Source organism: Tiliqua scincoides, chromosome 5 (genome assembly GCF_035046505.1).
Source record: "Tiliqua scincoides isolate rTilSci1 chromosome 5, rTilSci1.hap2, whole genome shotgun sequence".
In the NCBI taxonomy this organism is placed as follows: Eukaryota; Metazoa; Chordata; class Lepidosauria; order Squamata; family Scincidae; genus Tiliqua; species Tiliqua scincoides.
The window spans coordinates 126,371,810-126,397,493 of record NC_089825.1 but is presented as its reverse complement, the minus strand read 5'-3'; the positions used below and the strand labels follow the sequence as shown (position 1 = coordinate 126,397,493).

General features: G+C 51.3%; 2 protein-coding genes across 2 annotated transcripts; one reads left to right on the top strand and one right to left on the bottom strand.

Moving 5' to 3' along the window:
- Positions 1–3,350: 3,350 nt before the first annotated feature.
- Positions 3,351–15,522, bottom strand: WRAP53 (WD repeat containing antisense to TP53). The gene is made up of 11 exons (XM_066628258.1): positions 15,425–15,522; positions 13,948–14,425; positions 13,547–13,645; positions 11,902–12,010; positions 11,094–11,182; positions 9,610–9,700; positions 9,358–9,490; positions 7,454–7,662; positions 5,939–6,042; positions 4,976–5,119; positions 3,351–4,390 (listed from the first exon to the last, which is right to left on the bottom strand). The coding sequence occupies exons 2-11, from the start codon at positions 14,229–14,231 to the stop codon at positions 4,198–4,200; spliced, it is 1,455 nt and encodes a 484-aa protein (XP_066484355.1). The 5' UTR covers positions 14,232–14,425; positions 15,425–15,522; the 3' UTR covers positions 3,351–4,197.
- A 1,501-nt stretch (positions 15,523–17,023) lies between these two features.
- Positions 17,024–23,229, top strand: SAT2 (spermidine/spermine N1-acetyltransferase family member 2). Its single transcript, XM_066631360.1, has 6 exons — positions 17,024–17,086; positions 17,525–17,576; positions 19,371–19,454; positions 20,095–20,196; positions 22,889–22,929; positions 23,053–23,229. The coding sequence occupies exons 1-6, from the start codon at positions 17,024–17,026 to the stop codon at positions 23,227–23,229; spliced, it is 519 nt and encodes a 172-aa protein (XP_066487457.1).
- Positions 23,230–25,684: the final 2,455 nt, after the last annotated feature.

The window sequence follows — 25,684 nt, the reverse complement described above, 5'->3', positions numbered from 1 at the left end:
ACCATGTCTTGTGGCAGTGAGTTCCGCTAGCTAATAATGGGTTATGAGGGCGGGGCCGGCACTTCACGGTGCCCATGCCTGTTCCCTGCCAGAGTATTGGGCATCCCCACTGCCAGGAGCTCTGAGGGCCCAGGGGTTGGCCTAGTGGGGGGGGGGGGTCTCAAGCAATGCTGGTCTGAGTGAGCTGCAATGCCACCACGCTGGGGAGGTGGACCTGCTTGGGACTGAATACGGAATCTACTTTCTACGGGGAGAAATCTCTGCATTTTCTGCACACCACCCACAACTGTCGAAACCTCAGTCACATCCCCCTCGCGCTGTTCCCCCAGCTGCCTTTTCACTCGAGCAGAAAGCTCAGGCGCTGGCAAGAGGGAAGGTGCTACGGCCTCCCGAGTGCCTGGACCGCCCTTTCTGCACCTTCTCCCATCCTGCAATCTCATAATTGGGGGCTCCCCCCCACTCCCTGCCATCTCCACACACACACACACACACACACTTGCTGGCACAGCAACAGCTGAGAAGACCCTGCTGGGCAGTCAGGAAGGTGTGATATTGAGCTGGGTGCAAGAACAAGCCCAGGCAGGGCCTGTGGTGAGGAGGGGGGCAGTGGGTGGGCAGAGACAGAAGCATGGCGCGGGGGGGGGAACAAGCCCTGGGAACGGGCACAGAGAGGAGCAGAACAGAGTGGAGAGGCAGTGGTGGTTTCTTTTCCCTCCGCTCCACTTGGCCACCCCGGCGCTTCTTCGTGTGCAGCTGTGCAAGTTCCCTCCCCCCCAGCAGACACGTCAGGTTTTGCTTCCTACTAGCAAAGCACAAGAACCGCTCACCTGGACAGAAATCTGCGGGGAATTAAGGAACGAGGGGCCCCAACTCAGCACCCCGAAACGGAGCTCGCTTCCCCCTTGTGCACAAAAATAAACTCCCAGTCAATCAAGTTCCAGCAAGATTTGCTGTTCTTGTCCAGTCACTGAGGAACCAGAAAGACTTGCTGATGCGCAGATCACCGGAGTTCTGGCAGGACAGTTGACTGGCCTCCTGACCTCGGGGCTGCAGGACACACAGGGGCAAAAGGAAGGCTGGCCTTGAAGAACAGGCTGGGCCAAGGACCTTCGGATTCCAAAGAGGCACCCTGGGGTCTGCCCAGAAGAGGCCCAAGGCACCATCTTACAGGGACCCTGACCCCCAGTTCTAGATGGTGTCTAGAAAGGCACTCTGCCTATGCTCAGGGGACACCTTCACCACACATTCTAGTGCCAAGGCTTGGCCTCCAGGCAACTTCCAAGTCCAGGTGCTCAGACTTCAGTCCCAGGTTGGCAACCTTCAGTCTCGAAAGACTATGGTGTAAGCCTACAGTACCTGGTATTCCCGGGCGGTCTCCCATCCAAGTACTAACCAGGCCTGACCCTGCTTAGCTTCTGAGATCAGGCATGTGCAGGGTAACAGCTGACAGGATTTGACACATCACCTTGTCCCAGGTAGACTCCTCTGATCTCACCGATGCCTCAACACTGCTCAGGTGGGTCAGGCGGGGGGGGGGGCTTCCAACCTGCACCCATTTTTATCTGCTTTGTTGCTAAAACTGCTCTTGCCTTGGGGACAGGCCAGGCCAGACATTTATAAACACTCTGGCGGCCGCACGAGGACAAATCTTCCTCTGCGCAGGCAAGCCAGGCACTCGCTCTCTCACTCGCCAGGGCCAGTTCAGTTTACACCGTTGCCAAGCAACTGCCTTTCTGAGCAAGAATCCACTTTGGGGCCATTAACACTAACTATTTGTACCCTAGGAGAGGGGACACGGCCAGTGGGGCGAGAGGGAAGGGGAGCCCAACCCCCCTACAGGCTTTTTCCGGGCAGGTGTGAGCCTTGGTTGGGCTCAGATCTTAGTTCACCTGCGGCATTTATATACTTAGAATGGCCCACCATCAAGGTGCCCGCACAACCCTGTGGCAAGAGCAGCCTCCCTCTTGTCTAACATGCAACTCTAGGACTAGAGTTGTGGCTGAAGGGCCAAGACTTTCCAGGCACTGCAGGGCACCTGAAGGGCCACCCGCCTGATCCACACACACACACCCCCCCCCCCCAAGGCTCTGAGGTCCTTCTCTGGCCAGCCCTGGCATCAGAGGTTAGGTAGGAAGCTACCAGGGAAGGGGCCTTTGCTGACGTGGCCCCAGTCTGCAGAATACATTGGTCCAGGTGGCATGACTGGTACCTCCCCAGAAGAGCATGAGGCTTTGAGCATTTAAGGGATGCATGCTGCTCTTGAGTCGGCTGAGCATGTCCTGCTGCTTCACTATCATTAGTGTTGCTATCATTTTGTTAAATTGAGGATGATACCGCCTTGAATATTCTTTGAAAATTAAAGCAGGATATACATTAAATACAGATACTATAAATCCATCTTTCTGTAAGAACGCGCCAACAGCAGTTGGAAAACTGGATTTGGGCACATTCGCAATGCCACTCCAGTCCTGTACACGCGTGCACAAAAGGGGCAAAGAGACACTCTGAGCTGTTGCTTTCAACCCCACTCCCTTCCACCCATCCTGGCCACACCTTTCAGCCATGGCCGCTCCAGAGAAGAGCCAAGAGCTGGAGATGCAGCAAGAGGCCTCAAGCGATGAAGAATAGTAAGTTTGGAAACTTTTCCATAAGGTGCCAAAGCGCCACACCTCAGTTCCCAGGGTAAGCAGAAGTTGCTTTTTGGTTTTGGAGAGGACTGAAAAGCAGCCTTGCTGGAGCAGGGCAAGGGGGCCTCGGCCAGCCCCCCCTCCCAGTGGCTGCCAGTGGTGGCCATGAAGGCAGCAGCCTCTCCCCCTGTGCTGCATCCCTGTAAGCAGAGAGGTTTGTGGGTGGAGCCAAAGCATTTGGCCCCATGCAGCCTTCATGGCTTGCTCAAATGTCTGGGCCTCTTCACCCCCCCCCAGGGGGGGAACAGGGAATGAAGAGTGAGCAAAGAGTTGTGTGTTTGTGTACCTTTCAACATCCCCCCCCCCCCCCCAAAAAAAAAAAAAGTTTTCTTGGGCAAGTTTTCTGACCTGGCCCAAATGTGCGGAACCTCCAGAGACAGGAAGAAAACTGTGTCTGCATCGCAGGAACGGGGGAAGACAGTTCCACTCCAGCCTCCTAATCCCCAACTGCAAGAGGCCTGGACAGAGTTATCAGAAGAGGGAAGGTGCGAGAACAGCCTGCCATCTTGTGGTGCACAAGGAGTCTTACAAGGCCCTCCCCACTTCGAGCCTAAAAAGTCACAGCAGGGGTGAGACCGCAGATACACTCCACACCCAAAAAAGGCTGAAGAGGAAAAAAAGACAACACAATAAAACTTTTATTCAGTATCGACAACAACACTTTGTGGGTGGCAGGAGGCTACATTCTTTAGGCCAAAAACAGCTACTGAGATGAAACTTCAGGAGATCCAGAGCAGAAGAGCCTAGCCCATATCAGCTGGCACCTCAGCCCACCTGTCAAGAAGCTGAGCAGAACAAATAAAAACTACTCACACAGCTGAGAAGGCACAGCAAAAACACCCCCTCAAAGAACCAATTACCCTCCCTTTGTTTGGAAAAAAGAGGGAGACACTCATTCATACCCCCCCAAAAACTGTTACAGGGTACAACACAGAAATCCAAACACACCACCTGCCCCCCACACAGCTGGCTCTCTCAGTCCAGATTTGTGGTAGCTGCTGAAGGAACAATCAGAGGCCAGGAAATAGGAGATTTGGGCTACGAAGCATCACCTTTCCCGAGGCATGTTTACTCCTTGTTGCAGAACACGGAAGTTTGTGAGAGCTGGGGGTGGAGGGAAGTATCTTGTCTTTAAATCAGGCTGAGCCCCATAGCACAACATCAGGCTCTGCTTCTCTCAGAATGCAGCCAGTCGCCTCACAGCCTCTGCCCCCCGGCCTGAGGATGTCCCTCCCCTCAATGGAGCACTTCACAACACAGCCATCCAAATCTCATTAGTCCTCACAAACACACACCTGTCACAAATGCACCTCCACATGGACGCAACGCTCTTTGGTGTGGTTCCATATATACACCCGCTTTGGAAATCTCACTCACGCAGAAGTCTTCCGTGCATCTGTGATTTGTGACAGTCTGGGGAGCACAGCCTCCCAGCTCGTCCCCTTTGACTCCAGGGAAAACATACAGAAGGGGTTGGATCCTCACAGTTTCCTCTGCAGGAGGTGGCAAGTCATGGAATGGTTTGCGACAGCTCAGCTCCAGGGTCTTCGGAACACCACCAAAGTTGTAGGGAATTATTGCCACGGGCCGGGGGGCAACGGGCCTGGGGGCGACCCACGGCCTCCTCCTCCTCACTGTCCCAGAAGTCAGGAAACGTGCGCTGGCCTGAGGCACTGGCCAGCAGGGGTAGGCTGGGATGAAGGCTGAGTAAAGGGGAAGAAGATCAGACAGGAAGGGGTGACTGCTCACCCCCAACCGCTAGACTCAGGTTCCCTTACTGGCAGTCTGTGGAACTTCATCCACCTCCCCGCCACATCACAACTGTCCCCACAGCTCAGCTCTGCAGCTATCCAGTACTGGATCTCCAGGTGTTCATGCACAAGAAAGGGGCGAAACTAGGCCTCGGCTACCCCAGATCAGCCACAGCCCTCAGTTGTAGCTTCAGAGACCAACATGTCCCAAATGTGGGTCACACTTTATCAACCACACTTCTCTTTTTCCAGACACAGGGATTCTGATTCCAATCCACTGCAGTTGGAGAGGGCTGTGGGTTCATGCCCCGCTTGGGGGCCTTTCAGAGACACTTACTGGACCACTGTGGGAAGCAGATGCTGGACTGGGTGCCCCTCCTCGGTCTCATCTGGCAGGGCACTTCCTATGTTCCCATAGCTGACACCCTGCCAGCTTCAGGGTGACGTCCACAGGAGTCCCAAGGCCCAACTCTGAACGGAAGTGGAATGTGGCTCTCCCGTCCCCAGCAACACTCATGAAGAGAGACAGATCCGTACCTGATTCCATTGACACAGTCCTTCAAGGCCTGGAACTGCAGGGTCGGCTGCAGGAGGGGGCGAGGGTCACTGCTTGGAGTCTGCGCCGTGTCCCAGACCGTGACCAGGCCCTCCGTGTCGCCGCTCAGCAAGAACCTTCCGCTCCTGTGGAGGAACGTGGAAGAAGCCTTGTGGTGGGAGTGTCTGCCCCAGAGCGAGGAGGTGGTGGCTCTCCTACTGGCACCATCAAGGCCACCCCCACTCCCGCTACATAGTGCGTCACTGTGCAGGCCAAGCCCAAACCACAAAGGCCGTCTGAAAGAGGATTCCCCCAAGACAGCCCTCCCTCTTCCACGGCAATTCCCAGGTCAGATGTCGGCTGCCTCAGGGAGGGGGCACAATTTAAGTTTTTCCTGTTTAAGGTTGGTTGCTTAAGAGCTTCTTCCTCCAAACCTCATCCATGGGCTGGATCCAGGATTTGGGTGAATCCTCCCCCCCCCGCCCGTGACCAGCGCTTACTGTTACGGCACACCACAGCTCTTCATGTCCCCAGACGGGGATGACATGATGCTCTGAGCAGCTGCATCTGCCCGAGAATCTGGGTGCAATGCCCACTGGGGTATTTCACCGTAGACACAACTGCCCAGAGCATTGCTTCACCCTGATCTGTGGATATGAAGAGCTGCAGCATGCTGGAGCGGCAAGTTCCAGGGAAGGCATTCCCGGTGCACGGCGGTCTCTAGATTGGAGACTGCTGCTTAAGTGGATAATCCGCCTGCAAGTCTGAAACACACACCAACCCGGCACTCAAACAGGGAAAGAATTTTGTTATAGCTGCCTGGATTCTGTCACCCACCCACCCCTTTTTATCCTAGACTCACAAAGCCCAAACACCCAGGAGTGCCAACTTCAAGCCACCCTGAGAGCATCACACTCATCTTTCATAGGGCGAAGCACAGGGGAGCAGCATATTCTGGCACTCACGGATCCAGGTCAAAGTAGAGTCTCTGGTTGGTGGCCACGATTCGGCTCATGGAATAGAGCACCTCGCCTGGCTGCCGAAGGTCCCAGCAGAGGATTTCTGAGTCCTAGGGGGGACAGGGAGGGAAATAAGAATGACACACACACTATTATTTATGTACAGTTTTATGACATCATTTTAATAAGCTATCTTTCAGTGTAAAATTATTATTTGAAAAATTTATATCCTGCCTTTCCCATGCCAAAGCAAATGCCCAAGGTGGCTCAAGGTGTACTGACACGCTGCTTGAGTGAGCACTCTGCAAAGCACCTGAGGAGAGGTCTGTGCTGTTACGTGAAAATCCCCTTTTTCCTTTTAAGTTGTGATTTTATATCTGGTTATGTTATTATGGACTAAAATATCAGACAGGCCAAACTTTCCATACAGGCCACAAAGGAGTCAAGTCAAGCTCATAGTGACAACATCCCTCTCCCTAGGGTTAACAAGTCTGGAAGAGTACATCCTTGCTTAAGTGTCTCCTATTGTTGTATTGCTTAACTCAATCACTGCTTATTGTGTAAGTTCCCCTAGCTAGGAAGCCAACCATTAGACACATATGCCTCTGGAACTCTTTCCCTTCTTTCTGTCCCACCTATTTCTCCCCTTCTCTCCCCATCTTTAGTTAGCAACGGGGGTTTAGCAGACCAGGGACCCCTAAAATCCTTCCCTACAAATTTCCCTTTTCCTAATTTCCTCGGATGCACCAGATACATGTCACATGCAACCACCATAAGCTAGGTACACTTTTCAAGTACTAGAACCAAGAAACGTGCATTATGTTTTCCTCTGTGCTGTCGTAATAAAAATCTAATCTTGTACTAAAAGGTTGTCTTTCTCTCAGACTCCTCCTTAAGCAAAAAAAAAAAAGGGAATTTCTCTGCATTACGCCGTCTTGTTATCTAGCCTGCGATCCCGAAGTTCCAAAAAGGGTAGTATACTAATTCCCCTAAACAAAACAGCCCCTTTTGGTAACAGTGCCCTGAAGGGCTTGCAGTTCAACATTCCACACAGGAAGTGAAGGAAAATAGGGCAGAGGTAAGTGAGGGTAGACTATACACACATCACACATACTTAGGCTTTGTTTCGGTAGGGGGATGGAGAGGGGCCAATTGCGCCCAAGGCCTATCAGAAAATATGCGTTTGGGAGCGAATCAAAAGATAGTGGGCATCTGGGAGGCACTCCAGGAAGAAGTTAAGGGAGAGGAAGGGAAAAGGGGTGGAGAAGCTGGGTGAACAAAGACACAGGAAGGGAAGTGAGTGGGGAAATGAGGGGGCAAGGCCAAGGGGGGCTCTGAGGCCCGTCTCAGGGAGGTTACCAGAAACAACCAGAAGCAGAGGCAGGGGAAGGACCCCCCCCCCCAGTGACGCACAGCAGCTAAGGGCATACAGCCCTCCCGGACTCCTCAATGTCCCCTCAGCTGGTGCTCCACAACCATCACTTATGCCTTCACTACTTCTCCCCCATGACAAGCTCTTACCTTGCGCCCCCCCGTGAAGAGGCGGAAGCCCTCGGGGGAAAAGAGCGCGTGTGTGACTCCTCCCCGATGGCCGTGCAGCATGGCTAGTGGGTCGCCCTCCGCGCGGGAATAGAGCCCCACCGTCTTCGAGTAGGAGGTGCAGGCGTAGAGAGGCTGTGTTGGGCTGAAGGCAATGCAGGAAATGATGCCGCTCTGCCCCCGCTTCTTCACTGGTATTAAGGGGAGGGGGTGGGGTTAGGACAAATAGGCTCCTCCCTCAAAACACCCCCCAGTTAAGATCTGGCCTCTTCAGAAGACCTCCTCTATCCTCTTCAGCCTCCTCTATCTTGGTTGGTTCCAGCAGAACCAACTGGGACCATGTCTCTCAGTCCAGTTCCCAGAGCAGGTCACTGGCCAGGACAAACATGGCGGTGCCAAACGCAGTCCAGAAGCCAGGCTGAACTGTGCATGGCACACAGTCACATGCAGGAATTCCTGCAGAAGGGACGCCATTATCTGCTCAAGCACCTTGCCCAGAAATGGCAAACCAGAGACTGGCCGGTAATTGTTCAGCGCAGTGGTGTCCAGGCTGTACAATCTCAACAGTTAAACCGGATGACGCAGAGGAACAGCCACAGAAGTGTCAACGAGGAGTTCAAACTGTGGCAGGCTTGAGCCACTTTATCCACAAAGTCACTGTGGAACACTGAGGCGCCATCTTCCTGCAGGCCAAGATAGAGGAGGCTGTAAACCGCCCAGGAAGGCTGGGTGACTCTCTGCTGAGATAAGGCTGACAGAGCTTTCTTCACTGCCATCCTCATCACGGAGCAGTCCCCAAAACAGGCTCTGGCTTCTGTTTAGTCAGTACTGATGCCCCCCAGCACAGACAGCCTGGGTGGCTCCAATGCCACTCCTGAGACCACTCCAGCCAGCTCAGGTAGGCAGCCTCTAAGCGGGCAGTGTAGCAGCAGAATCCCAGTCATGTCTTGAGCACCAGCAGGAGCAAATACTCAAACTCAGAGTGGGCAGAACAACTGGACAAGACAGCCCAAGCCATAATATACTTCTGCCACCTTACAGCCCAATCCTATCCACACTTTCCCAGGAGTAAGCCCCACTGACACTAATGGGACTTACTTCTGAGTAGGCATGCATAGGACTGGGCTGTCCTGAGGCACCCTAAGGCACAGGGAACCAAGCTGGGAGAATCACACCACCTGCTTCCATTAGCCGGCTGCCTAAAACACAGGATGGTTAGAATGTCTTGGTCACCTGGATCATCTGAAACAGAAACACCCACGGCCAGAAGCTGTTGCTTAGTTTGCCTCCAGCAATGCTGTCCAATTCCAAGCACCTGCTTGTTGAACATTGAACATGGCCAATTTTCTCCCTTCTCATAAACTATTTCTAATTTTAAAAAAAGCACAACCCACAGACCAGAACCAGTGAGCTATTTCCTCTCTCCCTCTGGAAGAGACCTGTAACTGTTCATGGCTGTTGATTTGCAGAGGAGCTGGGACCAGCCAGGTCATCAGATTCCCCACTGCTTCTTTGCAGGCAACCACCCTCCGTGTCAAGGGAACCCCAGTAACGGAGCTCACTCTAGCTGGGAGGAAGGATGTCAGAAGGCACCCCTTTCATGGTTTTCCCTTTCTGATGGTAGATATTACCCTTCCAGGGACTGTCTGCATCAGGGTGTCGCGTCTCTCGGTCACTCTGTAAGTATTCAACGGCGCGTGGAAAAGCCAGGTGCACAGGCTGCAGGACTGGTTTCTCCCTACACAGTGGATTGCAGTGGCTTCACCAGATCACCACTGAGCCTCTTAGGACTTTGAAGTTAAGGGGCAGACAGGAAAGAGCTCAGCCAAGAAGGGCAGGAAGAGGAGGTTGCACTTTGCCCAGACACCAAAGCAGGGCCAACTCACCAAAGGTGGGCCGGTTCTCGCACACTCGGCCAGGGCGCGACGTGTCAAACACACGCACGGTCTTGTCAAAGCCACAGAAAAGCTGAGAGCCGTCTGGGGTAAAGCACAGCGAGTGGGCGGCCGTCAGCTCATCCTGAAGGGAGACGGGAGGGTCAAGGAGGCCAGGATGGGTGAGGAAAAGAAGACAGGTTTCCAGGCTATTGCTTCCTGTGGGGTGGGAGAGCGCTGGAGGGCACCAACGCCCACACTCACCAGGTGATTGTAGGGACGGAAAGTGGCCCGCAGGTCTCCATAGAAAGCGTCCCATAGGTGGATGGGGTTGTCCCGGCTGCTGCTGGCAATGCTGCAAGGAGAGAGAGGCACACAAGGTGGGGAGGATGCAGTGAGGAGCAGCTGGTGATCCACGGGGGGTGGGGGGAAAGGCTGCAGAAGGAGCAGGTACAGAGCTCTGTGGCAGTTGCCACCCAAAAGCACTTCTTGGACAGGGCTCCGCATGGTCTATAATCAGACCAAGCAAGCACGGAATAGGTGACCAGCCATGGAAAGCAGCACTCCAAGTGTTTCCAACTCCCATATTTTCACAAAAGGATATTTCTAGTCCTTAAGCTTATGAGATACGTGGGCAACACCTGTCAGAAGCAAAAGGGAGGGCTAAGCAAGAATTCCAAATGGTCAGTCTTTTAGCCCCTTCCCTGTGATTTTTTTGCAACCCAGAATGTTGCAAAATTATCTTGCAGCATTTTCTTAATCTTATGTTTATGGACTGCAAAATGTAACTTCCTTAGCACAGATATGTGATGTTTGTTTAAAGTGCTGTTGTTGGCAACCTTCAGTCTCGAAAGACTCTGGTATCGCGCTCTGAATGGTGGTTCTGGCACAGCGTCTAGTGTGGCTGAAAAGGCCAATTCGGGAGTGACAATCATTTCCACACTGGGGGCAAGTGCAGTCTGTCCCTGGTCTGTCTCCCTGGCTATGGGCCTTCCTTCTTTGCCTCTTTGCCTCAGACTGAAATCCATCATCCCACCTACTGTGGGAAGTGAAAGAATTTTGTCCCTGCAGCTCCAGTCATCAGCAGGACCTGTCACTCTCATCAGTGCTTATGCACCGACTCTGTCGTCTCCAGCAGAAGCCAAAGACAAATTCTATTATGACCTGGCCACCGCTATCAAGAAGATCCCCGTAAAAGAGCCATTGTTCATCCTCGGCAATTTCAATGCTAGAGTTTAAAGTGCAGGCCATGTGCAATCCTGTGGCGGGGAAGCAAGTTGGTGCCCCCATATGAGGCTAAAGAGGGTGCAGCCGACACCACAACCCCCAAAACAATGGGGACCCGGGCTTCCTGCTGGGCTTAGAAGAGCATTTCTTAGCAGGTCAGTATTGCACTTTCATCAAGCAGCTTCCTCAGGCTTATTTCACGTGTATATTTATATCCCAAGGAGTTATTAAGTATTATTATTAACAGTATTTATATACCGCTTTTCAACAAAGTCCACAAAGTTCAGGGTGGTGGATGTGGCTCCTCCCTTTTTATTTTTACAACCGCCTTGAAAAGGTGGCTGAGAGAATGACTGGCCCAAGGGCATCAGGACTGGGTAGGTTATTTCCAAACCTGTCCTGGCCCAGGACATCTGTCCAGGGCTCTCCAAAAGTGGGGCCCTTTCAGCTGCGGGGCTCTTTCCTTTTGTTTTAATTTGCAGTGGGGTTAGGGGTGGGACAGGAAGGGGAGATGGATTTACAAACAAGTCTGTGGGTCAGCCGAGTTCATCAGAGGAAACCAGCAGTAGTCGTAGACGGTGTCTCCTTCCACCATGCGCAGGACAGGGCTCTGTGGACCAAGAGAAAAAAGACTGGAGTGCCCAGCATGGAGATTTGTTGTAAGCCTGCCTTAATGGGATCAGCAGCCAGTACTCCTCTAGGGGTTACTCTGGAGGTTGGGCCTTGATCCTATTCTGTGCACTCATTCTTCAAACACAGGAGTGCATTCCCCACAAAGGAGAACATGCGGTGAAGTCAGGCAAGACTGTCCCATAATCCTCTGCTCTGTGTTCCTGGCAAGAAGCTGGCCTTTCTTCTACAGCTGACTGAGGAAGAGTGGGAAGATGTGCCAACGGACCCACCTGGGTGTCAAATGAGACCAGGAGTGGGGGCAGTGTCCCTGCTAAGTTGCACGACCTTTTCTTCCTGTGTTTTAGCAAGTGCACAAGTCACATTTTTTCAAGCAGTCCCCGGAACACTCAGCATTTGTATAGCGCCTTCCAAGGGCACAAAGCACTTCACGTGTTTTATCTTAATGCGCAGTATATGTAACAAACCTGTATGATATGAATGATCCTCCTATTGGAACTGGGAGGTGAAGTTGGGAGGGTGGCTCACCTGAGGCCCCCTGGGGAGAATTAATGGCAGAGTAGAGAGTTGAACCAGATAAGTCCTGATTAATAGCTTGGCCTCTTGGCCAGGACCCTGCATCAGCTCCAATTAATGGCTGGTGCGCTGCGATATGCCCGCCTTCTGCCCCACCTCACACACTCACAATCCACTTCATACCATTTCAGCAACACTTCCCCATTCTTCAGCATACATTTCCGGAGGAAGATTGTAAATCCGCAGGGCATTGTCTGCGCTGTTGGTGAGCAGGCAGGTCCCATCCGGAGCCCTAAAGGAAGAGGAGGGGGCAGCATCAACGGAAGCCAAGAGTCCACCCAAGAGGGAGACTCGCTGCCTGGCTCAGCTCACAAGCCCGTCTGCCTTAAGCCACCACACAAGCCACAAGTGGAGGAGGAGGAAGAGCAAATTACACACCTGACAAGGCAAGCAGGCCATAAGGCAATAAGGGACACAAGAAAAGAAAAGCCCCAGCACCCAGGGACTGCCAGCCAGTCATCCTTTCCTCCTCTTGCCCCTCACAACTAAGGACCCCTCCATTCTTCCAGACCGCCCCTCTTCGGACTGAGAGGGACACGCTTCTCAGAAAGTGTCAATTCTGCCTTCACCCTCGCCTGGCCTCCACCTCTTCACCTCACTCCTGGGTCCACTCCTATCCTTCGACCCCCATGCTACCTTCATCCGCCTAATGTAGATTTAAAAGCCCTTTAGACAGCAGCTGGGCTATTTCAGTGTCCTGTACAGTGCCCAGCACAGCATCTGGGGAGGACATGAGGCTTAGTCAGAGCTACTGCTGGAAGTCTTGGGCTCGGACCATGGCCACCTCCAACACTGGAGGTGCACAACAGGCATACTGGCTTCTCCCTCAAAGCAAACCATCTATCCCAACATTGGTTTTCACACATGCTGCAGGTTGCGCCAGGTCAAGGCATGACACCACCCAGTCAAAATCCACCTTTTCCAAAAATTCTTTTGCACAGCTCCTTCGTCTCCAGACTTTGCCATAACTAAGGATGCGCAACCGAAATAAACCCATATTCTTCCCCTGTTTCCCCTGCTTATATTTCCCCAACATTGCTGTCCCCTTGATGTTGATTTCTGGGTTGCAAATTCCTTGGGTCAGGGAACTGACATCCCATTCTTTGCACAACGCCTTGAGTCCTGATCGTGCTGTACAAACAAAACGCATGCGCCAAAGGGGTCTCCAAACTTTTCAGTATGAGGGCCACATAGTATATTTTACACAAGTTCAGGGGCTGAAAAAAATCAGTTGTGCATAAAATGAATGAATTTTACTTTGTAATCAGCATGATATGATTTAACAAACACCACCCCACCCCATACAAATTGTCATCTTCCAGTCGATTCATCCGAAGGTTGCTGATATTTTTCTACCCAATGAGCAATTAGCTTTGTTAACTTTTTTGTTAAATGGGAATTAAACAAACAATGTCAGGACGTCTTTTTTGGGGGGCTCAAAGCCTACCTCTCAAAGGCTACTCAAAAGCTACCCTTAAGGGGATCCCCACAGGTACAGATTCTTCTGGAGTGGTTTTCTGCAAAAGCATCTCTTGGGTGGAAGGTTGTGCAGTTACCTGGTGCATTGGCAGGTTGCTGAGGGCCTGAACATGAAAGCTTCCCCACCACCACACTGAGGGCTAGGTAAAATCTTCCAGCAGGCCTGATGTGGCCCTGGGCCATAGTCTGGATAGCCCTGATCTTCATATTTGCTAGTGACCCAGTAACAGTGCAACAGGGAGCAGCATTTTCCCCCTCCAAGGACAGGCAATCAGGCCAGGTCACTCACCATTTGCAGCCCTTTAGGAAGTTCTCTGGTACACGGCTGTACTCGGCCCAAGAGCCCGTCAGAAGCTTGGGGGGCTGCAGGAAGTCATACGCTGGAAAGCTAGGAGAGAAAAGAAATGGGAGTCACGCCGAAGATGACTAAAGACATCATGCCAAAGACATTCCCAGGGCTCCTCCTTTTCTGGTAATGCCATTTTCCTCTCCCAGGCCCAACCCTAAGTTGAAAACTCTGATAGAGACACTGTTGCTTGAATACGAGCCATTCTTGCTCTTGAACTTAGTGTTCAGTGCCCTTCCCCAAGCCAGGAAGAGAGTCCTGGCTTCCAGTTCTTTTCCCTGCCAAGCCTAGGCAAAAGGGTCGGTGCCCTGGTCAGTCCAAGGTGAAGTTCCATCGACACTCACTAATATTCTCCTTCAGTGGATGCTTCCCCTCCGTTGCCTGCTTTCTCATTTGCTCCTTCTTGCTGTCTTTGCTCGAGATGCTGCACCACATCCTCGATCCCAGGTTCCTCTCCCAGCTGTTCTAGTCCAGAGATGGTCTCACCAAGGTTCCCTTCCTGAGCCTCATTGGATCTTGGCACTTCAGCGGTTGGCTCACAAAATCCTCCTGCTTCCCCATCATCACTGTTGGCTGGCTGGTCCACTTGCAGTACAGCCTGGTCTCCAAGGGCCAGTTCAGCCTCCATTATGCAACCCCAGAGGGTTGCCCAAGAACCCAAATTCTAAGAGGTGCTACTACTAGAATAGTTTTTAGGCAGGCTGAAGTTCCACTTCCCACCGGAGTTCCAGGTACAGCTTGAGTGGATGATCGTGTCAGCGACTTTATTCATCCCAGCACAAAAGCAGGGGACGGGGATGATGCCAAGATGGAGTGGGGTATCTGTAGGCAAAAGAAATAAACAGCAAAGCAAAGAGTGCCCAGGCTAAACCCAGCTACTTCGGGGTGGATAATAAAACTCCAGAATTCAGCAGCCTGACAACCTCAGATTTATTTAACATTTTAGCATCCTTGCAGGTCGGGGGGGGGGGGAGAGAAGAGACTTTGGAGTATTCCTTTCCCTTCCTTGGGCAAAGGGTGGGAGCGAAAGAGCATTCTTCTCAAGCAAATTCACTACTTTACAGTGTACTGCCCTGGAAATATTTTTACAATGAAAGGTGGGATAAAATATGAGAAAAGCCCCACTGGATCAGGCCAAAGGCGCATCTGATCCAGCTTCCTGTATCTCACAGCGGGCCACCAGATGCCTCAGGGAGCACACAAGACAACAAGAGACTGGGGCAGCCTGGGGCCATTCCCTTGCACCTGGCATTCTGAGACAGCGTACTGCTCAAGCCAGGAGGTTGCACATACTCATCATGGCAGGGATGTGCGGTGGGTGGGGAGGCAGGTGAGGCAGAGCCTCCCCACTGGAGCCCAAAAAGAGCCACACACAGCGGTGGTGGTGCTTTTTAAAGGGCTCTGGTGGGGAGGCTCTGCCTCACCTGCCTCCCCACCCACCGCACATCCCTGCATCATGGCTTGTAACCTGTGATGGACTGTTCCTCCAGAAATCTCTCTAATCTCTTTTTAAAGGCATCCACATCAGACACCACTGCCACATCCAGTGGCAAGGAGTTCCACTGGGATGTAGTGGTATAAGATAAATAACCTTTTGGAGCAGAGAGAAAAGAGAAGCCATGGGGGTGGGGGGAAGGCAGCTTCCACCCTCAGTCACACGCCCCCTCACAGGTTGCAAACCTCTTTCTGCCAGGGGGTGCATGCTGAGCAACTGTTCATGTGCATGCATGGCTGTGCAGGAGAGAGACAAGGCCACCCTTCAGGGCGGGGGCATCAGCAATGGCTCAGGATCCCCTTGGCAGGGCAAGGAACTCCCATTACCTCCCAGAAACGTTGAGGGGGGGGCTGGGTCTTCCTTGCTCCTAGTTCTCCCCCAGCAATACTACCAGCACATGGGCAGCAGCTGGGGGCAGCCATGACACGTGCAAGCCCCGCCCCCTCCCTGGCCAATGACATCTGGCATAACTAGAGCCCCAGCTGAGGCACCCACAGACCTAGGAAAAGCCTAGAGGAAGCCATTCTATTGCTCAGCAACCCCAAAGCCCCAAACGGCTGCAGCAAAAAAATACCACTGGTTTGAGGCTTGCAGATTTTATTCTGCAGAGAGACACAGCAGTTGCACAAGGCACAAGCAGACAGGCACTTCCCTGCTCCCCTCCAGGGCAGGGCTTCAGATAAGCATACCAGTGGCATAGCTAGAGGGGGTGCAAAGCACTACGTTTTGCACGGCGTCTCACTATGGTGTGCAAGCTTAGCTAGAGGGGTGCAAAGCACTACGTTTTGCACGGCATCTCACCATGGCGTGCAAGCGGCCCCTCCCCTTCAGAGCCATCCCAGGCCGCTAGAGCAAAACGGAGGCATGGTGAGATGCCGTGCAAAACGTAGTGCTTTGCACCCACTCTAGCTGCACTACCAAAGCATACAAGCAAGCAATTTTCTGCTGCTTGGGGGGCTGAGCTCTTTATACATGACGATCAGAGACATTCCCGCCCATTCATTCTTTTATCTGCACCCTTCCCTTTTTGGCTGGGTTTCTTGCATTCCTCAGGCCAGCTTTCTCTCCAGCTTTCTGGCGAGGGAACTGCTGACTTTGCTTCAAGTGTATCTCATTCTCATAGGCTTTGGTGCATGTTGCTTGATTCTCAGGCTAGCCTCAAGCTCCTTGTGCCTTGTCTTGGGGTTCAGCCCTGTTTCTGATCAGTTGCTTCTGCCAAGCAGCTGGGATTGAGAGGCACATGGCCTCTGAACATGCCAGTTCCCTAGCAGTAGCAGGACTAGGTGCCACTGACAGGCTTGTCCTCCACAGGCTTATATCTCCAGCCTCCTGGTGGTCTGACTCCGTTGCAGGCCACAAGGGGCTTGCCCTGGTGATTGAGGCTGGGATGATCCACAAATTCCCAAGTGAGTCAGGGCCCAATCCTATCCAATTTTCCAATGCCAGCACAGCGGTGCCAATGGGGCATGCACTGCATCTTGTGGTGGGGCAGCAGTCACAGAGGCCTCCTTAAGGTATGGGAATATTTGTTACCTTGGGGCTGCATTGCAGCTGCACCGGTGCTGGAAAATTGGACAGGATTGGGCCCTTAATGTGCAGCATGGTGTGGCCTGGGGCTGGCACAACTGTCTGGCAAACCATGCCCAGCACCATCCTCAATTCTGAGTGCTCCAACCACTGGTGCAAGAGTCCAAGGGTAGGTTACCATGGTACTGAACCCTGTTGTGGGTCATCGTCCTCCTTCTTGGCCTCTCTAAGAAAATAGTTAAACTCCAGTAACTGGGGTGGGTGGGTGGGGGCCACCTCCTCTGGGGCATGTCCGCCCCCTGCTAGCGGAAAAAGAGAGGGCAAGAGAGCGGGAGAGCATTCCTCACCGGGATCAGAGTCCAGGAGCAGAGCAGACGCAGAAGGGCTTAGGAGCGGCCATGAGCTACATCATCCGGCCTTGGGCCACCAGAGACCTTAAGGACGTCATGCGTCTTATTAGGGTGAGAGACCAGAGGAGGGGGGCAGTACCCCAGGACACGGAAGAACAGGCTGTCCTGGAGTGGAAATTCTGCCCAGCAATTTCCTCTTTTTTTGGTTGTGGCATTTATTGGGCAAGGGACGGGGGGCTACTTTCCAGGGACTTTTGGATTCCCTGGACAAATATCCCCCAAAGGGATCACTTGCCTAAAGAGCCCCTCAATAAGGGCCAGCTTTTCCCACCTTCAGTCACCCTGGTGTGATACTTCTCTTTAACCTTTGCTGCTTCCAGGGGAGCTCAGGTGAGAGTCCCAAGCACCCTAACCTTTTTCGAAGGTGGAAAGAAGTTGGTCCCTCTGGCAGTGACGGCAGAGGTCGGGGCGGGGGGCAGTCCCTGAGAATCCAGGAGTCCTGGACTCAAAGATGCAGCTGACAGCAGAAACAACTTCTATGTCTTTCAGGAATGTGCAAAAGCGCACGGGGCCTTGGACCAAGTGAGAACCACCCCAGAAAGTAAGATATGGACTCGGTTGCAATCATTTCGTAATCAAAGAAATTGTTGTTTTGATTGAAAAGATGGAACTCACTTCCAAGGCAGGAAGGTCGGGCCCCGCCGTTCCCAGGGTTCCTCCTGCTGGACTCCACACTGTCCTTTGAGGGCTGCTTCCTTTGTCCTGACAGAAGCCATGTGCCTAAGCTTTTTGGCAGCCAGACAGTCAACGAGCATCCATTTCCCTGACAGGCAGATGCGGTGCAAAAAGCACAGGAGGTTCCATTTCTGCCTGTCGCGCAGCTACAAAGAAGAGCATGTCAGTCTGGCAACCCAATTCCCCTCCAAAAGGGTGCAGGAGCCCTTGGGCCCTTCAAAATGGGGTTAGTCTGTGACTACCACGGTTCATTCAACACTGGCGCCTGTTGATCGTCCACCTGAGTTTTCCATGGGTCTAAACAGTCACATTTATGAATGTGGACAAGTCGTTCCTTTTGAAAACAGCAGGGCAACCAGACAACAACTGCATCTGTGGATTCCTGTGAGGGCCACTGTTCTGTCTTTTCTGAAGCAGGAGAGGTAAAAGGGGAAGTATCCCAGCCAGAATTTTAGTCTTTCTCCCACCCTAGAACACCCTAGGAATCGCCAGGGAGGAAGAGCCGCTTTTGCCTTCCCTTTTAAGGGACACCTGTTATTTTAAAGCCAGCATGGTCAAACAGCAGAGTGCTGCTTATCAGGATCTGGCCAGATTCCTGTGGGTGCCTGTTGGTTGCCAGAATTCTTGCACAGCATTTTGGGTAGGTGGACCTTGATCTAGTCCATACGAAGGTCCTTGGGCTGTTCTGGAGCAACACTTAATCAGTGATGACATTTTAACTGCTAGGAGATCCTGACTTGTGCTTTTGTTAAAATTGGACACATTGATGGATCACAGACAATCAAGAAAAGAGAGTAGACCTGCAAGAGTGAATCCTGCCCTCCCCCCGGTTTTAAAGTGTCTTCATCATGGTCTTGTAGAACATTGCCATCCCATAGGACTTAAGGGATGTCCCTGGGTGCTGCTTTGCTGATCCTGACTCCAGAAAGACCACTCTTGCTTTGCATCTCCATAGGCTACCGGTAGTGAGTCCACCCGAAAGCAAGTGCCCTCCTAGCCATTTTTATTTTAACATTGCATATGAACCGCCCAAACCTGCCCCTGCCGCACCATAGCATGCAGTTGCACCAGTGGAGGCTGTGATGAATGCTGGGGTGCGGGGAAGCGGCCATAAGGCAAACCAGAGGTGACTTTTTGACTTACGTCCACATAGGCCTTCTGGCTGCATTTGGGTATCCTTGGACCCGGCCAACTATGGAGTTGCTGGCATAAGTCCAAACAGAGCCAGGGGGTATTCTGGGGGAAGGTTTATGGGGATAGGGTCTGGTGCACAAGACTGCTGCTGGATCCACCCAGTAGCGTAGCTAGAGGGGGTGCAAAGCACTAAGTTTTGCATACGCCTCTGTTTTGCTCTCCTCTCCCCTCCAGAGGGGAGGAGGAGGGGCTGTTTGCACACTGCAGTGAGGCTCCCTGCAAAATTTAGTGCTTTGCACCCCCTCTAGCTAGGCTGCTGGATCCACCCCCTCTCCCCCTAAATGCCCCAATCTTCCTTCCCATGGCCCACCTCCACCACTAATTTGCCAGCATAGGTGGAGCGCCCAGTGGAGCCTGGCACACACAGGTTGAGCTGCCGGCAAGAATTGCGCACTGCAGAAGAACCGTTGGGTTGGGCTGTCAGTATTTGAATATTATATATTGAAAAAAAGCTATTTCTTCACAGTGCTCAGAGATCATGGTTTTGGGAAAGAGTCTACTTTTGGATGCCTGGTAGCTGAGCTGCCCTCAGAACAGAAGAGCAAAAGTGGTAAGAGCAAAAAAGCTGGTCTTTTTGATAAACGGGATTAGGACTAATTATGTTTGCTTTATACATCTTTTAGTTTGTTACAGGCTTGATTCCTCGGTAACTTGCTCTTTTATTCTGTCTTTTAATCTGACTACTGTTTTTATGGCCTCTGTAATGTGTTTTTAAATGTTTGTTATGTATTAATGTTTTTAAAATCTGTTTTTTAATATGTTGTTAGCCGCCCTGGGTCCCGTTAGGGAGAAGGGCGGGATAAAAATAAAGTTTTATTATTATTATTTATGATTTCTCTATCTATGCCTAATAAAGGTTCATTCATTCAAAAAAAGCTGGTCGATAGATGAGCACACACTAGGGAGGCAATATTGTCTTCCCTAGTGAAGAATCAAAGAATTCTTCTTCCCTGAAGAATCAAAGGCAATATTGCCTAGTAGATGGTGCTGTAGCAGGATTCACCCTGAGGAAGCCTGAACTCAAGCAAGCAATAGAACCTGGTGTATTGTAACAGCTAAGAAGTGCAGCTACAAATTGGGATGTCTCCAGTTTGAATTTGCATTTGCCAAGGTGGCAGAGATGGCCATCGGCATACCACATGTTTTTAAGTGCTATATCAAAAATAACCACAACAACCATTTCTTTCCAGGTCACACAATTATTGGGTACCAGTTCCATTATTTGTCTTACTGTACTTGGGACGGCCACATTCTCTTTGGTGAAGATCTCTACGTGATGCCAGATTTCAGAGGTGATAAGGAAGCTGGATACCTCTCTATCTTTCTCTCAACATGAGTGCACAGAGATGAGTAAAGAATAATTAGTGATCATTAAGCCGAGATTAGTGAATATTTAATACCAGAATGGGAGATTACATAACAGAGGAAATCTCTGACCTTCATGCCTGGTTGAGAGAGACATCTGACCTGTCTCTGTTGGAGACAGGATGCTGGCTTAGTCCTGAGATGTGCTGCATGGGTGGGAATGTGAGGCTACACCCATTGGAGCCCAGATGTGATTACAGCCCAGGTGTCTGTAAGGAACACCTAGTTACTTTTCATGCATGGAAGGCTTCAGGACAAGATAAATTACCTCCCAAGGTACGGAAGGAACTTGCATGTCTTATCTTGACCTCAGTAGTGTAACTGGGGGTGGTGTGGTAAGTATTGCAGACACCACAACATGCTGTGTAAGTTGCCCCTCCCACTTGCCATTGGGCAGTGATCCAGTGGCTGCCCCAATGGCTCCAACAACAAGTGGGAAGGACCACTTACACAGTGTGTTGCAGCACCTGTAATACTTACCTGTAATACTGGAGAGGACACTCTGTTCCAGAACCACCATTCAGAGTGAGATACCATAATCTTCTGAGACTGAAAGATGCTAACAACAACAAATACTTAACACACTGCCCCTCCCCCTTATGCTTCTGATTGACCTACTATCTATGATCTTTGAGAACTCCCGGAGGTTAAGCGAGGTGCTAGAGGACTGGAGACAAGTGAATGTTGTCTCTATCTTGAAAAATACTTTGAATACTGCATCCAGTTCTGGGTACTGCATTTTAGGAAGGACATTGATACACTGGAGCAGGCTCAGAGAGGGCAACCAAGATGGTGAGGGATCTGGAAACCAAGTCCAGATAGGAGGAACAGTTCAAAGAGCTTGGTATGTTCAGGTTGGAGACGAGAAGACTAAGGGGAGACATGATGGCCATCATCAAGTATCTGAAGGGTGTCACTCAGAAGGAGCAAAGGACTAGCTCTCTGTGAATCCTGAAGACAGAACTAGAACCAATAGGTTGAAACAACAGGGACGTTGATTTCAGCAGTTGATTTCAGCTGCTAGAGGAAGAATTTCTTAACTGTAAGAGATGTCCAGTGCTGGAACAGCCTGCCTCCTGCAGCCACAGACTCCCTCATTGGAGGTTTCCAAGCAGTGGCTGCACTGAGCAAGGGGTGGGCTGAATGACCTCCAAGGTCTCTTCCAACTCCAACATTCAATGGCTCCCCAGGTCTGATCCAGCATAGCCATTCGAATTCTTTGTTATGACTGGTGCATCTGTTAACTTTAGAGGCAAGCTATTCCATGCTGCTGGTACTTCTAGGATCTGGGGGATATAACCTATAGATCAGGGGTTTTCAACCACTGTGCCGCAGGTGTGCCACGGGGCCAGAGGAGGCAGGCAGCAGCTGTGGGCGGGAGAAGCGGCTGCTTTGACCCTCATGCTGCAGCAGTGAAAAAGGAGCAGCCTTTGCTGCTTTGCATCTCCTGCTGTGAGCAAGAGGAAGGCTGCAACCCGATCCTCCTTTCCCTAGCAGTAAGCCCCATTGACTATTATGGGGCTTACTTCTGAGTAGATCTGCCTAGGATTGGGTATCAAGTCCCTTGTCTGCCCTGCCTGCTGATTGGGCAACCAGAAAAGCCTGGGAGATGTCTGGGGAGAGTGAGAAGGAGGAAGCCGGGCAGGCAAGCAGGTAGGAAGCCAGCAAGCCTGCTGAGGCCACCAGCCTAAGAATGGGCTGGCTGAGGGCCCAGGAAAGTCCCTTCTCCTTGCCACAGTTGCCTGCAGCTCCCCAAAGCAACCCTCCCTGCCTTGCCTTTGCCTTTCAGAGGAGGGGCATTGGGCCACGATCCTATCCACACTTTCCTGGGAGTAAGCCCCATTGACTATAATGGGACTTACTTCTGAGTAGACATGCCTGAGCTGGGCTGGGCTCTCACATTCCTCTCTCACATTCCTCTCCTAGTCTCACTTTCCTTACTCCCAGGAAAGTGTAAGCCCCATTACAGTGAGCTGAAAAAGGTTGAAAATGGCTGCTATAGATCTGTACCAGTGATAACTGCTACTTGAATATCAGGAGGCATTCCTGCCTGAATAGCCATCTGCAAATGAAAGGTAAACATAAGAACATAAGAACAGCCCCACTGGATCAGGCCATAGGCCCATCAAGTCCAGCTTCCTGTATCTCACAGCGGCCCACCAAACGCCCCAGGAAGCACACCAGATAACAAGAGACCTCATCCTGGTGCCCTCCCTTGCATCTGGCATCCTGACATAACCCATTTCTAAAATCAGGAGGTTGTACATACACATCATGGCTTGTATCCCGTAATGGATTTTTCCTCCAGAAATTTGTCCAATCCCCTTTTAAAGGCGTCTAGGCTAGACGCCAGCACCACATCCTGTGGCAAGGGGTTCCACAGACCAACCACACACTGAGTAAAGAAATATTTTCTTTTGTCTGTCCTAACCCACCCAACACTCAATTTTAGTTGATGTCCCCTGGTTCTGGTGTTATATGAGAGTGTAAAGAGCATCTCCCTATCCCAGGGGTCGGCAACCTTAAACACTCAAAGAGCCATTTGGACCCATTTTCCAGAGGAAAAATAAACAACTAAAGACAAGCTGCAATCAATGTATCCATTTTTTTCCTGACCAGGGAAAGGCATTGGTACAAGTTTGCTGAAGAAAGCTGCAAAGGTGAGACAGGAAGGTGGCCAGTGGACCTTCCCAACCAGCCACTTCCAGAGTTGTGCACAGTCCCCAACTCCCTGGATCCAGGCAAGAGTCACTTTGGGTGGTGATCTTTCTCTCTTCCCTTAGGTTGCATTGGAGAAGGGCTGCTCCCAGTTCCGGTTCATCTCAGCCAGTTGGAACCAGCCAGCTATGGATTTCTTCACCAAGCTGGGAGCCCTGGATGTCACCTTCTCCAGCTCCTGGAATTTGTGCCATCTTGACGGGGATCATGTTCGGAAGCTGGCAGAAAAAGTGGGAAAATAGCAGCTGGCACATTGCAGGGGTTGCCTGACCCTCAGAGGGCCCACAAATCCACTCTCGGCCCACCTGCCTCCAGTCTGGTGTACCCCATTTCTTGTGAGCCCAAAGATATTGTTCTAAAGTGTGAACAGCCCTGATTTCTGAGCCGGCTTCTCCAAATGTGGCATTAGGGGTTGTCTTTTTGGTCAAATGTTGATTCAATAGTGTTATTGGGGTACCCCTCCTAATTCTGGAATAATCCAAAATAAATACTATCTGGTTACACTTTCTAAACTGTCAGGCTTTTATGGAATTCTCTTTCCCACTCTGAGTGGGACGTTCCAAGCAACGCTTTCAGGCTGAGAGAGAGGGCACTGGGCGACTGGCAACATCTTGGCAAATGGATAACCAAAGGCAGGAGTGCAGAACAAGGCTCCCTGCCTTGGGGAGCATGCCCCATACCTGAAGGCCTCAGAATGCCTCCATACCAGCTTGCAGTTTCTTCTGAATTCCAAGGGCTCTGAACAGGAAACCACCTGGGTGTAGAGGGGCACCATGAGCCTTTATAAGACCAACAAAATCTGGATTCCATCTTTGCTTGAAAAGGTAACTCGGGCTGTGGAAATTGAAGCCTGGACTTCACCTTATGAGTGACCAAAGTGCTGGTTGGTGAGTTGCAGACTCCTATCCAAGCCTCTCTGCTTTCTTCTTTCCCTCCTTCCATGCCCTGAGGTGGTATGAGGTGCTTGCTTCACATTCCAGGCTCTGTGAAACTTGCTGGTAGCAGTTCCCACCCACCCCACCTGGGTTTGGTCCTTCTCTTCCCCTCTTCCCCACCCTGAGGCACAGAGAAGGAACAAACCCAGGCTAGAGGTTGGTGGCACAGCCCTGCCAATCCTCTGGGACTGGCTTGGGGGCTCCCAAACTTAGCATCCATCACCAGCTAACTGCTGGAAGCAACCCTGGTTGTGTCTGAGAGGGGACATGATTGAGATGTACAAAAAGATGCAGGGGATGGAGACAGTGGGTAGAGGGATGTTCTTTTGTCTCTCATCCAACACGAAAACCAGAGGACATCCACTAAAATTGAACGTTGGGAGAGTTAGGACAAACAAAAGAAAAAGTTTCTTTACCCAGAGTGTAATTAGTCTGTGGAACTCCTTCCCACATGACATGGTGATGGATAAAGCGGAAAGAGGGATGTTCTTTTTCCTCTCACACAACACCAGAACAAAGGGACATCCACTAAAATTGAGTGTCAGGAGAATTAGAACAGTCAAAAGGAAATATTTCTTTAACCAGTGAGTAATTAATATGTGGAACTCCTTGCCACAGGATGTGGTGATGGCACCTGGCTTGGATGCCTTTAAAAGGGGATTGGAGAGATTGATGGAGGAAAAGTCCATTGCAGGTTACAGGCCTCCATTTTACCTCTGTTTTGCACCCACCACCCAGAATGGCGCCGAAGGGGGGGCCGCTTGCATGCCGCAGTGAGGCTCCCTGCAAAACTGAGTGCTTTGCACCCCCCTAGCTACGCCACTGTCTCTACGCAACTAAGCTACGCAACTAAGAGTTACCCTTAGAGTTAGACAAAGCGTGAAATCCTGCTGCCTTTTGTCCCTGGGCGGTCAAGTGGCTGCTGCTGGCCAGTCACAGCTGCCCTAGAAACCCACATTTGCCCATGAGTTTTTGTGGGCAGCTGTCATCTACTCCTGATTCAGAAGGAAAACCCAGAAGGTCTCTACCCAGACATTGAGTTGTATTACTCTGCAAAAAAATTTTTTAAAAAAAATTCCTAATGAAAACCCGAATGTTTTCCACACAGGCATGGCATTGTGTTATTCTTGCATTTTCTTACCTCTGTTTTTTTTAATCAGCTGACTCTCTGTTCTTCAAATCTCGCGAGAGTAAGGCAGCCACATGCGCGAGAGTAACACTCCGCATTTCTCTTGTCCTTGGTCCAACAACTTCAAAGGTCGCGATATTACTGGACCAAATCTCGCGAGATCTCACTGCCTTTGTGCTGAGCGGGGAGTTCAAGCGCTGCCTTGCTCCCTGTAGTGCTTCCAGTGGGTGGGGGGGAGTCAGTGGCAGGCTGCTGTCTTCACCCTAGCAGAGCCAGGCAAGCGTCAGTGGCTTCACCTGGAAAATGGGTCTCCTGCTCTGACCCCACCACCTTTTGCCTGCTTGCTTGTGGAAGGCTTGCTGAGTCTGTGGAACTCCCTGCCACTGGAAACCTGGTCCCACTGTTGCACCTTTGTCTAACAATCACCCATGCATTTTCCCCTTGTTTATAGCAATAGCTGTAATTGTGCCCTGGAATAATGATTAATTAGCCCATCTCTTACCCAAAGAAGACTTGCCTTTGATGCTCCAAGACTGTAGCCCAGTGTTTCTCAAACTGTGGGTCGCAAGCCAATTTCAGGTGGGTCCCCTTTCATTGCAATATTTTATTTTAATATATTAGACTTGATGCTAA